General features: G+C 36.6%; 1 protein-coding gene across 4 annotated transcripts in view; it reads right to left on the reverse strand.

The window, feature by feature from the left end:
- Positions 1-6972: 6972 nt before the first annotated feature.
- The window catches only part of lepr (leptin receptor), a 45222-nt gene continuing 38037 nt past the window's right edge, over positions 6973-14157 (reverse strand). For all 4 annotated transcript variants that reach the window (XM_069194178.1, XM_069194177.1, XM_069194180.1 and 1 more), the window contains 8 exons: positions 13463-13616; positions 12917-12999; positions 12575-12791; positions 11763-11966; positions 10058-10141; positions 9853-9958; positions 8955-9030; positions 6973-8578 (listed from right to left, as the gene is read on the reverse strand). In XM_069194178.1, coding sequence (XP_069050279.1) covers positions 7778-8578; positions 8955-9030; positions 9853-9958; positions 10058-10141; positions 11763-11966; positions 12575-12791; positions 12917-12999; positions 13463-13616 — 1725 coding nt within the window. In that variant the 3' untranslated portion in view covers positions 6973-7777. The remainder of the gene's footprint in view (positions 8579-8954; positions 9031-9852; positions 9959-10057; positions 10142-11762; positions 11967-12574; positions 12792-12916; positions 13000-13462; positions 13617-14157) is intronic.

A 14157-nucleotide genomic window follows, 5' to 3' on the forward strand; every position in this document is an offset into this window, starting at 1 on the left:
CCAGCTGGCAGATTTTTGTCAGATATTGAGCCTGGATTTTTGTATCTTGGTTTTCCCTGTCCTAACAACATAAAGTGTACACTATAACCATAAAGAACATGTAAAACAATCTCTGACCAATTTCAAGCAAGTTGTGAGTGGATGAAAAAGCATCTCAAAGGTTAATGATACTGTAAAGCAGATGTTATGAACAACTCTATTGTGATGCAGCTTTTGACTACAGTATTTACCCTCAATGCATCCTATTTCTGTTTCTGTAATAATCCAAATATTGAGTTAAAATCTCTTTACCCCATACAGTACATCCTTATAAATCCTGAGATGTGTATACACAACCTATTCCAGTATAGATTATTTCTAGAACCAATCCAAAGTGCCCTTTACTGTGTCCTGGATCTAGAAATACAAATTCCACTTTTGCTTGACAAGTACACCAGAGGTTTCATAACTGCAAGGACCATATGCATAATTCGAAAAAATATTCTAAGGAAGAAATGCACAAAATGAAGCACAAAGAAACTACTTTTAGCTGTTATGAACTGAAGGTACAGTACAGCTGTTTCTTATCCTTTATCTACAGTAGCTATCTTCTTTAGAGTCTTGATCTTTATTATGGGCCATCTGTAATTTTGCTCTACAGCACCAGGGGTTTATGGAAAGACCACCACTAGCTCACAACAGCAGCTGATAAGGATTTGTAGGTGCAGCCTAAAGCAGAGCTCATGGCTCACAATTATCAGACTCAATCGGTCCCAGTGATTGAACTGTACTGTTGGAAACCCTGTCTGGCAGCAGGGAACTGTTGAAAATGAGCATCACTTCAGGAGCAGGGCTACTTGAGGGCAGTAAATGATAGTTTGAGGGCTTTGATCATTTTCTTAGTGTCTCACATTCTTTCTATTTTTATGTACTGTCTATATAAAAAATGTTTCCTCAAGACGTGACTACACATTTGAAATTTACAGTTCAAACCAGGCTTATATGCACTCATTTATATAATCTTGTTATATAAGATCTTTAACTCTCTGTTTTGACTCATCACTGATGTACAGTATATCTATACACATATTGAATGCAGCAAACATAGAGGAAGTCACATAATTACATATAAAATCAGGTATCATCTGCTTTGTTTATTAAGTGGATAAACTTGTCCATTTTGTATACTGTACATTAACATTTCATCTAAAAAAATACACATCAGATGATATCATTTTAGAACAGTAACATTACTATTAGTAATACATGTTATTGTTTGTGCATGGTGTAGTTGGTAGAAAAAATGTTCTGTTTAATCATTTGGAACCTCCAGATGGGAACTTTAATTAAAGACCTGGAACTCTTTCCTATCTAACACATAGATGAAAAAAGATATTTAAAATACAGCTGAAAGCTAGGTGCCCACTTGTAATTAGATATGGGGGAATTATTACTATTCTAAATAGTCACTTTTTTAACAAAATATTACTATTCCATGTTATCTGCCCTATTAGCTTTTTGCTGTTCCAACAGCTACAACAATAATTCCTCACGTTTTTGTTGGATTTAAAATTGACCTTTGTCTCTCAGATACTGTATATACCTGTACAATATGCCCTGATAAAATGAAAATGACTACCCTCAAAATACAAACTTTACATTTTATAGCTTCTTTTTTTCTAAAAAGTTTCTTGTGAGTGACAAATGCAAAAAGTCTAACAGGATCTGAATTTGTACATTTCATGTCTGAAAGAGATTGTTTCTTTATTGTTTGAAAAAAATAGGACAGCAGAAAGCGCTGTATTGGTAATACAGTACCAGTAGGACACAAGATTTTCCTGGTTCATAAGTAAACATATTTCTATGTTCGGCCGAAACGTTGTGTTCTCTTTCTTCTTTTTTTCAGCATGGAATAAACCTATAACTTGTTCCTTTGCAACATATTTCTAATGTACTATACACTCAATAAACTAAGTAAAGCAGAAGCATAAAAGAAACTGATAAACTCTTTACCCATTAAATCATTAATCAAAAGCTTTATCAGGTTTGATGTAATGAATAAACTCAAACGTTTTAACAGCTTATTTAAGATTCTACAATGAATTTCTTCATAAATCTATTTAAAAACTGTGGTGAAGCAAAGATGCTTAACTCTTTAACAAAAATGAGAAGGAAATGAAAGATTAAGAAGGCCATCTGTTACTCCACAGTTATGCTGCAACTTTGAGGTTTTCCTGTCAGAAAGATCCAATGTACTGTATTAAAATAACCTACTTCTCTTGCGAGCATGAGACACAAAAATGAGGGTCCATTAAATGTTCTGCTCAGTCTTTACTTAAATCAACGGATCCTTTCAGCAATAATGGCCACCTTGTTTTGATGGGTTTATTTCGAACTTGCTTTTAAAAATTTATCAGCAATGTTCTTCTGGCAAGCAACCAAGTCCCTGTAGCACCTCTAGTCTTTTACATTCATTCTGTCTGAGATGCAACCTTTTGTAATTGTCAATGGTATCAAAGATGCCTCTGGCCTTACTTGATAAACTGTGTGCTTCACGCCAGCCATGACTAGAGTCATCCCTCTTTTGGAGTCACAATATCCTGTTTTTATAGAAAACGAATCAGAGCCACAATACTCTTTTAATAATTTCAATCTCTTCATGCAATTACATTCATTCATTTTGACCTTGTATAACCATTTTTGTACTATTTCCACTACTGTGTCTTAAAGTGGTTACAGTATACTGTACTGTATAGAATAAAACAAATCAGAGAAATGGCTCTTTAAATGTAATTTGTTAGTAAAGAAAATACTAATGAAGTAGTTTTTGGCTCCAAAAACATTGTCAAGGTGAAGAGCTAAGGTAGGCAAAAATTCAAGACAATGGCCTCTATTATTTATCTGATTAGCAAAAATATTGTCCAGTTAAGCGGAGTCAAAATGAATTTTGGAATTAATGTAATTGAACAACCAACCTTAACAGTGTATGACTTCCATTTCAGTCTTAAGTCATTTGAGTGTTTGATGTTTCTCCCTCTTTATTTTCTTTCTATCAATCTGAAAGACATAAAATATTCATTGAAGCACCGTCAGACCAAGACGTTTACATTAGAAACCCTCAGAGTATAGCCAGAAAGAAAACAACCTACTGGATGTCTGAAAGCAGAAGATCCCTTAAGGTTGACAATATTCCTGGACTCAAGTCATCATCTCATTTTCACTGGTATGTTCAAGTACAATATTAACCTTCCCTTAGTCTTAATTGTTTATTAATAAACCTTGAACTAACCATGTAAGTCAATGGAGAACATATTGTAATTTATAATATACTGCCTGGAGGGTATACATGTATTACTGCAGAGATTTTTACTGGAGCAATCTAAGTGAAGTACCTTGCGGGTACAAAGTCAATGCCCCACATGGGATTTGAGCCCATCAGCTTTCAATTACAAGCCCAGAGCCCTAACCACTAATGCACTGTGCTACCCACTCCATGCAGATAATTTCTTTATCCAAGTCAAAAGCTAGATACATAAAAGTTATTTAATAAAGCCTGGAAGATTTCCTTTTTGCTCCTGAAAATCAGAACATCATAACATAGACATAAGAACACATAAGAATATAAACAGCTTTACTTTTTTTTTCTTTTTACTAGCTACATATTTTTTCTTTCTTACTTAAATCACCACCATTGGCGCTGTCACACACAAGCGGTTTTGAAACAGAGCGCGGGCTTTGGAAAGTGTCCATTCCCACTCTCTGGTTGTGCCAAGACAGTGAATTTGGCAGAAACCCCAGTGCCGATGTAGACAACAAACCATGCGGTTGATTTGTCTTACCATGCTGTTATAAACACTCCACAGAGGATCCTCGGTGTGGTGAGACAGGAAGCCACCAGACTCAGCGGTTTGGAGTTCAATGAGCAGACATCACTCATGAGGGAGAGATGGAATTTTCTGAGACCACATGTTTTGCAAAAAGTTCCAATAAAGCTTTTTAAAATAAAACGTATACTATTTTTTTCTGTAAAGTCTTAACAAATCAAAATACATACTGTACAGTGGTTACTAGGAGGCTAACTGCATGGAACTTGCGATTATAGTGGTCTTCAGCACCCAAATCTGAGAGCTCAGGAGTGAGCAATGCATTCTTCCTTCTGCCTTAACCATACATTTAGACAAAACTGTATGATTCCTCTTTTTAAACCTTGACTCACAGTCTTACAGCCAGACCAATTACATAAAGAATCTGCAATTAAAAAATTGCAGGTTTAGACTGATACAGAGGTATAATCCTACTGAAGTACCTTCAATTGAACAAATTATAAATTATAGGTTTATTCCATGCTGAATAAAAGAAGAAAGAGAACACAACGTTTCGGCCGTGGAGCCTTCTTCAGGTGTGAGAGAGACAGGGCAGTAGGCAAAGGTAAAGAATCGGGAGAACAAAGGTTGGGAGGAAGGAGGAGTGAGAGGCGGGAGCGGGGGACAGAAAGAGAGGCCCATCATTAAATATGTGTATAAATTACACATATTTAATGGTTTGAATATGAAGGTCAGATTCTGAAATAAGGTGAAACCAACTGCCTTAATTTTTTAATTAATCTTCACGTTCTTCTTCGTCTGCACCAAATCTCTTCCACTGCAGGAGACCTACTAAGTACTTATCATCAAATGACTGAACACAGTGAACAGGCCCATGATGTCAGAATTTAATTCACTCGAACACACTCATGAACACGTTTGTATAACTGTGTCATGAAAATAGCAATAAGAAACACATCTACATTATGAGGGATGCATGAAAATTACTGAGCAAGGAGTTGAGGAGTTTTTAAGCAAAATACTGTATATTTTAATGCTGTTGACAGAGCTATAGCTGTGCACACTGTTTACTTTTAAATCATGGGATGTAACTATTGAAGAACAATTGCATATAAAAGTCTTGATAGTTTTCTTATTAGATATTAGATCACTTCTAACGAGGGTATAGTTGCTGTTCGCCTGAAGAACTGTTACAAAAGCAGGTAGTATACTATTATGTTTAGTATGAACTGGATAAAAAGATTATTTTTAAGATACTACCTAAGGTATTATTTGGGTGATACCTATAACAGATAAATCTTTTCTATTTCCCAGACAAACAAGCTCTCCACATTGTACAATCTGCATTGCAACAGTGTGAAAAATTGAAAATGCAGAGGAAGGAGCTGTGAACAAAATACAATCCATTTCCGTAAAATGTTCTTGGGGAGCCCTGCAAATGAGCACCGGCTAGAAAAAGATAATTAGAGGAAATGTCAGTGACTGCTTTAGCTTACAGCAATAATCTTGAAATAATTCAAGGTTTTATTGATTTGTTAATCCAACTGATTGGCAATGATTTCAGACCATTATATAAATATGGATTACAAATGTTTCGTGAAGACTAATCCTTGTTTTTCGAGTTTGGCAACAATAATACATCTGTTGACCTGTGCAGCTACTCACAATAAAATATGGCTTTACATTCATTATCATTCATTCATCATTTCCAAGATATGTAACTTTTTAAAAAAACTGTGGAAAAACTTGAATTGTTTTTAAAATGTTAAAAATAAAATGGATTAATTGAGTAATGTTCACAAACTTTAAAATGGATTAGAATAAATCACAAAACCAAGATGTTTTATTTTAACTGCAGGGTGTATGTCAGATATCAGCTCAATTTCTGTTGCTCCAGCTACATGTTTTTTTCCACATCTGAACTGGCAGAGCTGCTGTTAATGTTTATTTATACAGTATTTAGCATTCCTTTACTTATTTTGGAGTCAAATGCTTTTTTATACAATATTTTTTTCAGATCCTATCTAATAATGGAAAATCAGATGACTTGCTGCCAATCTTTCTTGTTTCTTCTAAGAGCTCACCTTTTCTTATTATCATTGTTCCCTCTGGAAAATTATTATGCAGTGCTCGCAAGTCAATAACAACACTGCTAATTAATAAAAGTAATGCTGGAAGCAGCTATAAACAGTGTCCTCTGCTGGGTGCAATGAGTATAAATATATATTTTTATTTTCCCAGCTTTTAATGGAAATCAGCCAAACGCTGTTGATTAAAAAATAGAATAATTTCAAACTGAATTTAAGATACGCTGACATAAAAATACGTTTATTTATATTTAAGATTCATTTTAAAAAAATCTCAAAACCAACTATTATCCATTACTGAACAGAATTTAGAAATCATTGTTCTAACAGTAATACTTAGAATAGTAGTTATCATTTGTAGTTGTGCAGTCACTGGGCTGTGTTAACACAATGCCATTTTGACAATACTGTGTTAAAACACCTCCACCATGTCTCTGAAGAGCATATAAAGTACATTACCACCAGGGGGCAGTGTTACCCAATAAATAAATGCTTAAAGAAAGGGAGGCTCAGCAGTGTGCTTGTGTCACCTCACTGGACCACCTTCTATTTAGAATTTTAATGTTCTGCCCATTGTTGTGCAAGTGTTCTCCAGGTGCTCTGGTTTCCTTCTACCCAACAAAGACATGCTGGCAAGTCTCGTGTGTCCCGTTTGAAGGACTGGTATCCTGGTCAGGGTGTAGTTCTGCCCTGCACCCTATATAACCCTTACCAGGAATAAGATAAGATAAGATCACTTTACTGGCCATATACAATTTCTTGTATTAGGAAATTGTCTTTTCACATACCCCAACTTGCTCTCCATGAGACACACAGACAGAGAGAGAAGCTTGGGGTCAGAGCACAGGGTCGGCCATTGATACGGCACCCCTGGAGCAGCTGGGCTCAGGGGCCCAACGGAGTAGGATTCCTCTGCCGGGCACTGGATACGAACCCATAACCTTTCAGCCACAGGTGCAGATCCTTAGCCACAGACCCACCACACCTCCCCCATAAGCAGCAGTTTAATATGTTTATCAACCTTACGACCTCTTGTCTTATGCTTTCATGAACGATTTTCTGTATAAAACAGGCAACAGCAGTGGCAATAAATATTTTATTTTAACCACAAAAATATATGAGGCATTTTTCTATACAGTTAACCATGTATTCACTCATTGTGAATACAGTCATTGTGCAAGGTCTCAGTTGCCGAATCCATGTTCTTTTGATAAGATTTCACATTCATATGCTGTTATCTTTAAAATAAAACTAAAATAGATGGCACAGTTTCAAATAGTATTTCTGAAAGACTACAACAAATAACAGAATAATATATATTCACCCATCTTAGATTGTCTAAACAAATGATGAATTAATAAGCAGCGATTTGATTGCAGTCTGCATCACAGTTCCCCCACAGTAATAGCATGCTTATTTTAACATAACTTAGTAACTGCTTGTTGTGTTGGATTCAGAAACATTCACATGCTTTTGAAACATCATCATTTGAAGTTCCGCCAAGTACAGAGACTGGCCAGCAAATAACCTATTAAAAAAACTGTCATCAAAGCATCACAATGCATTCTTGCTGAAGCATTTCTGCACTGGCTTTTCAGAGCATCTCTGAAAACCACATTTCCGACAGTTTACATATACTTCAGCTACATGTTTTTTTTCTGACGGCACTAACACAAGATGTGAGGAAAACCTTTAACTATGTGTCAAGTATCCCAGAGACTCAAGAAATCCCAACAGTTGACATGTTCTTCACAGCCCCTTCAACTCATTGGCACCCACATTTTGATGTAACTTAAAACACAGACATGTTTTGTATCCTCTCGTGAAGGAATAATTGAAGTATTTTCATCTTTGTTGAGTCCATGAATGTCTGATGCTTGAGGAAATCTATTGAGCTTTGGCTTTCAGAATTTTATTGGACGATGTTTGGAACTGAGGCATGTACAAAGGGATATTCTTTGCAGGCACATCTTTCTTGTTCACTTTTACATTCAGAAAAGAATGGCAGCCTAATAAAGGATTTGATTCTTGCATAATCTCATCTCTGTCCTGAGAAGGCACATGAGAATTTTCCATTAGGAAACTTTCTTTCTCCTCTTCCCCATTTTCCTCATCATTAGAAGCCACACCAACGTAGTATAGATCATTTCCTGTGCACATTTCATCAAGAACATAGTCATCCTGATCAGACGTTTCTGAAAGCTCTTCTGTAGAATTAAAGGAGCAGATATTTCTAGGATTTTCTTGTGCTGAATTCTTACAAGATTGATTTTCAACATCCCACAGATTGTTGGGAAAGGATCCTGAAATGTCAGAGTTGTTTGCAGAAAAATTGCCCTCATCAGAAGAACTGCTGATACTTTTCTGTTGTTTGTAGAGATGGATGGGCACATCAGGAAGTAACACTGTTGCATACTGTATTATGGACTGTGCTGATCTCTCTGGGGTAGTGGAGTGCATAGACCTTTCTTGGACTAAGGATTCCTCATTGTACTGGCAAGCAGAATGGGTAGAGTCCTCGTCCAGTTCCTGTTTTTTGCCCAGGGATGCATCTGAGGTAGTTTGTTCCTGTGAACCCAGTTTCATCTTCTCTAGAATCACAGCCTCAGAAATGGTTTCAGATTCCAAGAGAAGAGGACATGATGTTACTCTCTTTGGGTGTTTAAAGAGATTCTCGATGGTTTCTGCCTAAAATTGCAAAGTAAAGCACAATCTTTATATATATATTTTAAGCCAATCCAGTTCACTTCATACATGCTTTCTATATGATGCCTTAGTACACAAATTTAAGCAATATGCTGTTTCTCTTTTGTATAAATGGAACAAAGGGAAAAGGGCTTTTAGAGACCCTGACCTTGTGAGATTTACAGCAGCACTTTAAATGTGTACATTTTAATTGATTTATAATACAAGTATCGGTTCTGCTCAGTATGGCACAAATCAGTGGTGCATCCTACAGCTTATTACAAGCACAAGTACAGTGCAAAGTGTGGTTATAATAAGTAATATATTACACAATACAATATTATGCAACAAATACACATAATATACTAGAGCAACTCACCCTTTTAAAATCAACTCCTTGTGCCCAGGAGCAGTTATTAGGATTAGGAACATCTTTCCAAACCAGCTTCTTCATTCTAGGAAATTTAAATAATATTATGTTCAGAAAAACAAATAAGTTAGTATGGATTAAGAATAAAAGCAGCTTTACATCTGACAGGAAATCGAGAACATGATTTGAAATTATCTGAGCACTAACTCTACCATGTTGTCTACAAGAGCAAACCGATCAATAGATCAGCCGACCTTTAAAGGACACCCTGCTCCATATTCTTCTACCAGTTAAAATGCCAATAATCAGTGCAAAAACAAGACAATGTTTCATCCTTCACCTGACACAAGAAAGTTATTACACTTCTACCATAAGGCAGGTACAGACGTCTATCTGCTGTAAAGACTACATAAGAAGCAAGAGGCTCCATACACATCTATTTTACACTTCACACTTTTTTTTTACAGATTACCAGTGAAGCTAGAGAGCATGATCCAAAATGGATTTACCATTTACCTTTGTAGCTATTTTAATGACCCTAGTAGGATGTTCAGAGCTTGATTAACATAAGTTACCTCTATTTCTTCACCTTCAGGGCTTGTTTATTTTCCTCCCTGACTCCTTGCCATGGAAGGAACTACCTCTTCAAATCAGAACTGCACCATCCCTCACCCCCTCTTGACATTTCCTCAAGCCTCTGCTGTTTAGACAGCAACTGTGATCTCTCTCACTGCTGCTGCTGAGAGCTTTTGCTATCAAGCAACACTATTGCTCAATTGGTTGTACCTTGTTTACTGTAATCAGACACGTCTAGCTACATGTTGTTTACATAAGAACATTTAGTTTACAACCACGAGGAGGCCATTTTTTTCTTAATAAATTCAAACTCTACAAAACCTCTACGTACTGATGCTGAGAGACTGCAAGTGTCACAAACAGCACAACAGACAGAAATGCAATAAGGAGAAGAAGAATGTAAGCAGCCTGCTCTCCTTTGGGTTTCCTCTTGTCCTCTGCAAAAAAGAAAAATAACACCAGAAAACACGAATAACGTAAACAAAATGGATTCAGACTTCAGGAAGCAATTCAAAATTAAAGTAAACAAGCCTTGCCTCTACTATAGATGGGTTCCCCTTCTCCTTCCAGAAATATTGGATACAAAATAAACAGGTATTCCTCAGAAAGGAAGAAAGTGTCTGGAAAAGGTAAAACAAATAGCACAAACTAAGTGACCCATGGAAGAAATGTAAAAACCAAAAAGTGCCGAGCACACTTCATGTTTACTGCCACTATTTTTATGATCTGCCTTCACTGCATTAGTTGCCACTAGAGGGGGCACATGAACCTTCTTCGGGTAAAATCTAAACATTAGGGAAAGATCTGTGTACGTCTAGGAAGCTGGTTTCAGACGTTTACCATTTTCCACCACTGCTAAGCATTACATAATATAGGTGTACAACAAGTTTTAACTAAGACCAAATACATTATGCATACAGAGCACATCGCTTTGCATGTATGATTTTGGACAAAGTATATCGATTTTAGAAACTGATTTTTCTTACAGTGTCATTTTTATTTATCAATCACTCTTGATTGAGAGTGATACAGTACACAAGTGTTCATAAGTATTACATAAGCTCTGAATCACCTTATTAGTGGGAGGCCCTGTCCTCTTTAGTTACGAATCAAGATTTTTAGCAGATCACCTCGATGGACATCCGCCACTGTGACACCCAGCGCAGATACACTAACTGTGCACAACAGACCCATCGCCAGTGTGGTGGTCTTGGCAGGAGTCTCTAGTCACACAGAACTCCACTTTTAGTGACTGATGACAACCTGACTGCAACACTACACTGAGCAAGTCTTGGGATCTCACCGATGCTCATCTGGATGTGACAGTATTTAAGCCCCATGCTACATGTACTGTAGGAGTGGTGGCACTGTGGCTAAGGATCTGCGCCTGTGACTGGAAGGTTACCAGTTCAAATCCAATCCTACTCCATTGTGCCCCTGAGCAAGGCCCTTAACCCCAGCTGCTCCAGGGGCGCCGTATAAATGGCTGACCCTGCGCTCTGACCCCAAGCTTCTCTCTCCCTGTCTGTGTGTCTCATGGAGAGCAAGCTGGAGTATGCAAAAAGACAAATTCCTAATGCAAGAAATTATATATGGCCAATAAAGTGATCCCTCTCTTGTATCACAGCAGCATTCTTGCAAGCTGAGAATGTGGCAGTGATACAGTTATGCCTAAACACCTCTGCAATGAGCAGGGATAATATGTTCAGAGATCAGTGAAGAGGCACATGCTTATCCAAACTGCACAAGAACAATGCAACAGAGTCCCACAAACGACAATCTACAAACTGGTGAAAATCATGCATCACAGACATCCCAGCAGTAACCACACACACAATACTAGCCTGTGACCTTCACAGCAGACCTACTATTGATTAGAAATGTTAGTCAGCACATTGAACATCATGTCCATTCAGCTATATCAGGTTGTGTGCCACAAAGACTGACATATTTTGTATAATAAATATATAATACATTTCTGAATTTGTTGCTACTATAATTGATTTATATATTGATTTTTATTGATGCTCAGAATGTTCACGAAATGCATATTTATCTGAAACATGTCAGTGGAAATCTATGAACAAGATGCATCTGCAATACAAACACCAATGACGTAACAGAAAACTACAGTTATATGTTCAAATGAAACTGAATGAAGATGCTCTGTTGGTGTTGGTTTTAAAATTTAATTCAATTTGGACACACGACCTCTGCATAAATAGAATCCAGGAAACGTACCATATAAATAAAAGGTGTGTATCTTTGGAGGTGCTCGAACCCACTTAACGACTTCATCTGTGTTTTGTAGCTGTTTCTCCCTGTTTTGAAGTTTCCACTCGATAATGAAAGACTCGGGAAGAGAGCGGTTTGGAAGCAGGTTCCACGAAAGTGCCACACAACTGCTGTTTACCATTGCACAGCTGAACGACTGAACAGTCTGTACTGTGGGTAGAAAGGAAAGTTAATAATGTAAGCTATTATTAAATGTGTTAAAAGGAATCGTCATTAATAGTAGAAGACCCACAAATATAAAAACCTGCTCTGTGCCCAATTTAATATTTTGAAGGACATCTATATCTCCAATTAAGGTTGAGTGCTAGAATCATTTTTAGTACAATGTATAGATTAGTGCTATTTACAAACAATAACGTGCTTCCATTAGACCCATTAGCCATTAATGGTACTAATGGAAGATATAAAATGGAACTTTTTTTTTGCTAGATACGCAAGTTGTCTTCAATTTTAGCTTTAGAAAGAGACAGCAGACCAAAGACACTAACAATTTTATCTTCCTTTCCCATTACATTATGGGTAATCTCCGGGTAAAATGAAAATACTGACCTAAAACTTACTCAGTTCAATAAATTTATGTTGATAACACGAAGTGCAGTTCTTTTTTTTTTCTTAAAAAAAATGCCTTGTTAAATTAATAAATTATCTCAACCACTCACTTATATGAACCATATGGATTCCAAAGCTAAATAACATGAACTGACACGGTAAAACTGAATAAAATAGCAAATGAACTATGTCTCACTCCTGTTATTTACCTTTTCTTGTGTGCCTTGTGAATGTTAAATTATAGTTCATCACAGAAGAGCCAACTGAGTTGAAGGCCAGGACTGACACACTGTGAACATCTTCAATCCAGGGAAAACTGTATGTTGTGGTGATATTCAGATACTCATACCGTAGCACATCACTTGATGTTTGATGCTGAACAATTAACCCATCCACAGAACAAAAGAGGTCTTCCTTTCTCAGTGGCTGAACGTAGGGGAAAATACAAATTAAAAGCCATTAGAAATTTGGTGCCATGTAAATTGGATATGGTGCAGTGCATTAAACTTCCAAAGTGTCTTAAATAGCCAGCATTCTTAAAAGTTTCTTACCTTAATTAGAAGAGTAACATTAGTTTGCTTCATTGCTGGATCCTCACGAATCATTCTCCAAAAGTCAGGTCCCTGTTCAGGAGCTGAATCAGATCAAACAAAATCCAGATCACTAAATAGTAAATATTATTATTAAACCTTCTTAGTAGACCACAGCAAAATAGCCCTACCAACAATGCTTAAACTCTCAATTTTGAATAAAAACAAAAATCTCAATTTATTATGCCAAATGAACACTACTGTATAGATATATTCAAAGTCTGGGTTATTTTTAAGGTAAATGATGCAAACTAAATTCAAATATAGTAACATATCTAAATGTAAGTGTATTTAGGTTATTCAGAAATAATTTCTGAACATGGTAGTTTGTCTATAATCTATAATGCAAGAAACTTACTTTTTGTAAGGGTTTCAATAATACCTCTTAGTGATTTAGGAGATTACAGGAGTCAATATATTTTTCCAAGGAGTCTGGGTTCATATCCATCAAGATACTTCCCATATTATACTAATACTAACTTTAAAAAGCACCTTTATTAAATTTACCTTGAATATCATGAACAACAGTGTACACAGGGCTGCTCCATGTGCTCCAGTGTCCAGGTCCATTGAACCTTTTGCAGCGAATCTGAACCGTGTATACAACACATGGATCGGCCACCTGAGTCACAACTGTCTCATTATATACTGTTCTGAGAAGCTGCAAACAACACAGACAATGCAGATGCCTGTAAGAATGAATTTGAGCTGCTTTGAAGGATGAGAAACCATGTGCACATCTACCTTCTAATCACAGAATGCAAGTACCCAAGTGCCTGCGGCGGTGCAGTACTGTTTTTGACAAATCAAAATAAAATTCTGAAAGCTTAAATTGATGGCTTGTTAAAAAAGGCCACCTCGTGTTATCCAATATTAATTTACACAAAAAAATGGCCTCCCCTGCTGAGAAAAATAATTCTGTTTCTGTTTCAAAAGGAGACAAAACAAGGCTATGAGGCAATTCTAGGTTGTGTAGCAGAACCAGAATTACTATGCCTCTTGCATGATAGAATTGCAGTACTGCTGTATAATTGGACTAACATCTTGATGCCAGAACCGACAAGAATACTGAACTTGTTGGGGGCAGAAAACAGTTTGTTAAATCTGAGCAATCTTGGTAAAGAGCACAACACTGAAGATCCAGTTCAAATGAACTAATACAATGACCTTCACGTCACAGTTTATTACCCATGGGTAAATCC

Source organism: Lepisosteus oculatus, chromosome 9 (assembly GCF_040954835.1).
Source record: "Lepisosteus oculatus isolate fLepOcu1 chromosome 9, fLepOcu1.hap2, whole genome shotgun sequence".
In the NCBI taxonomy this organism is placed as follows: Eukaryota; Metazoa; Chordata; class Actinopteri; order Semionotiformes; family Lepisosteidae; genus Lepisosteus; species Lepisosteus oculatus.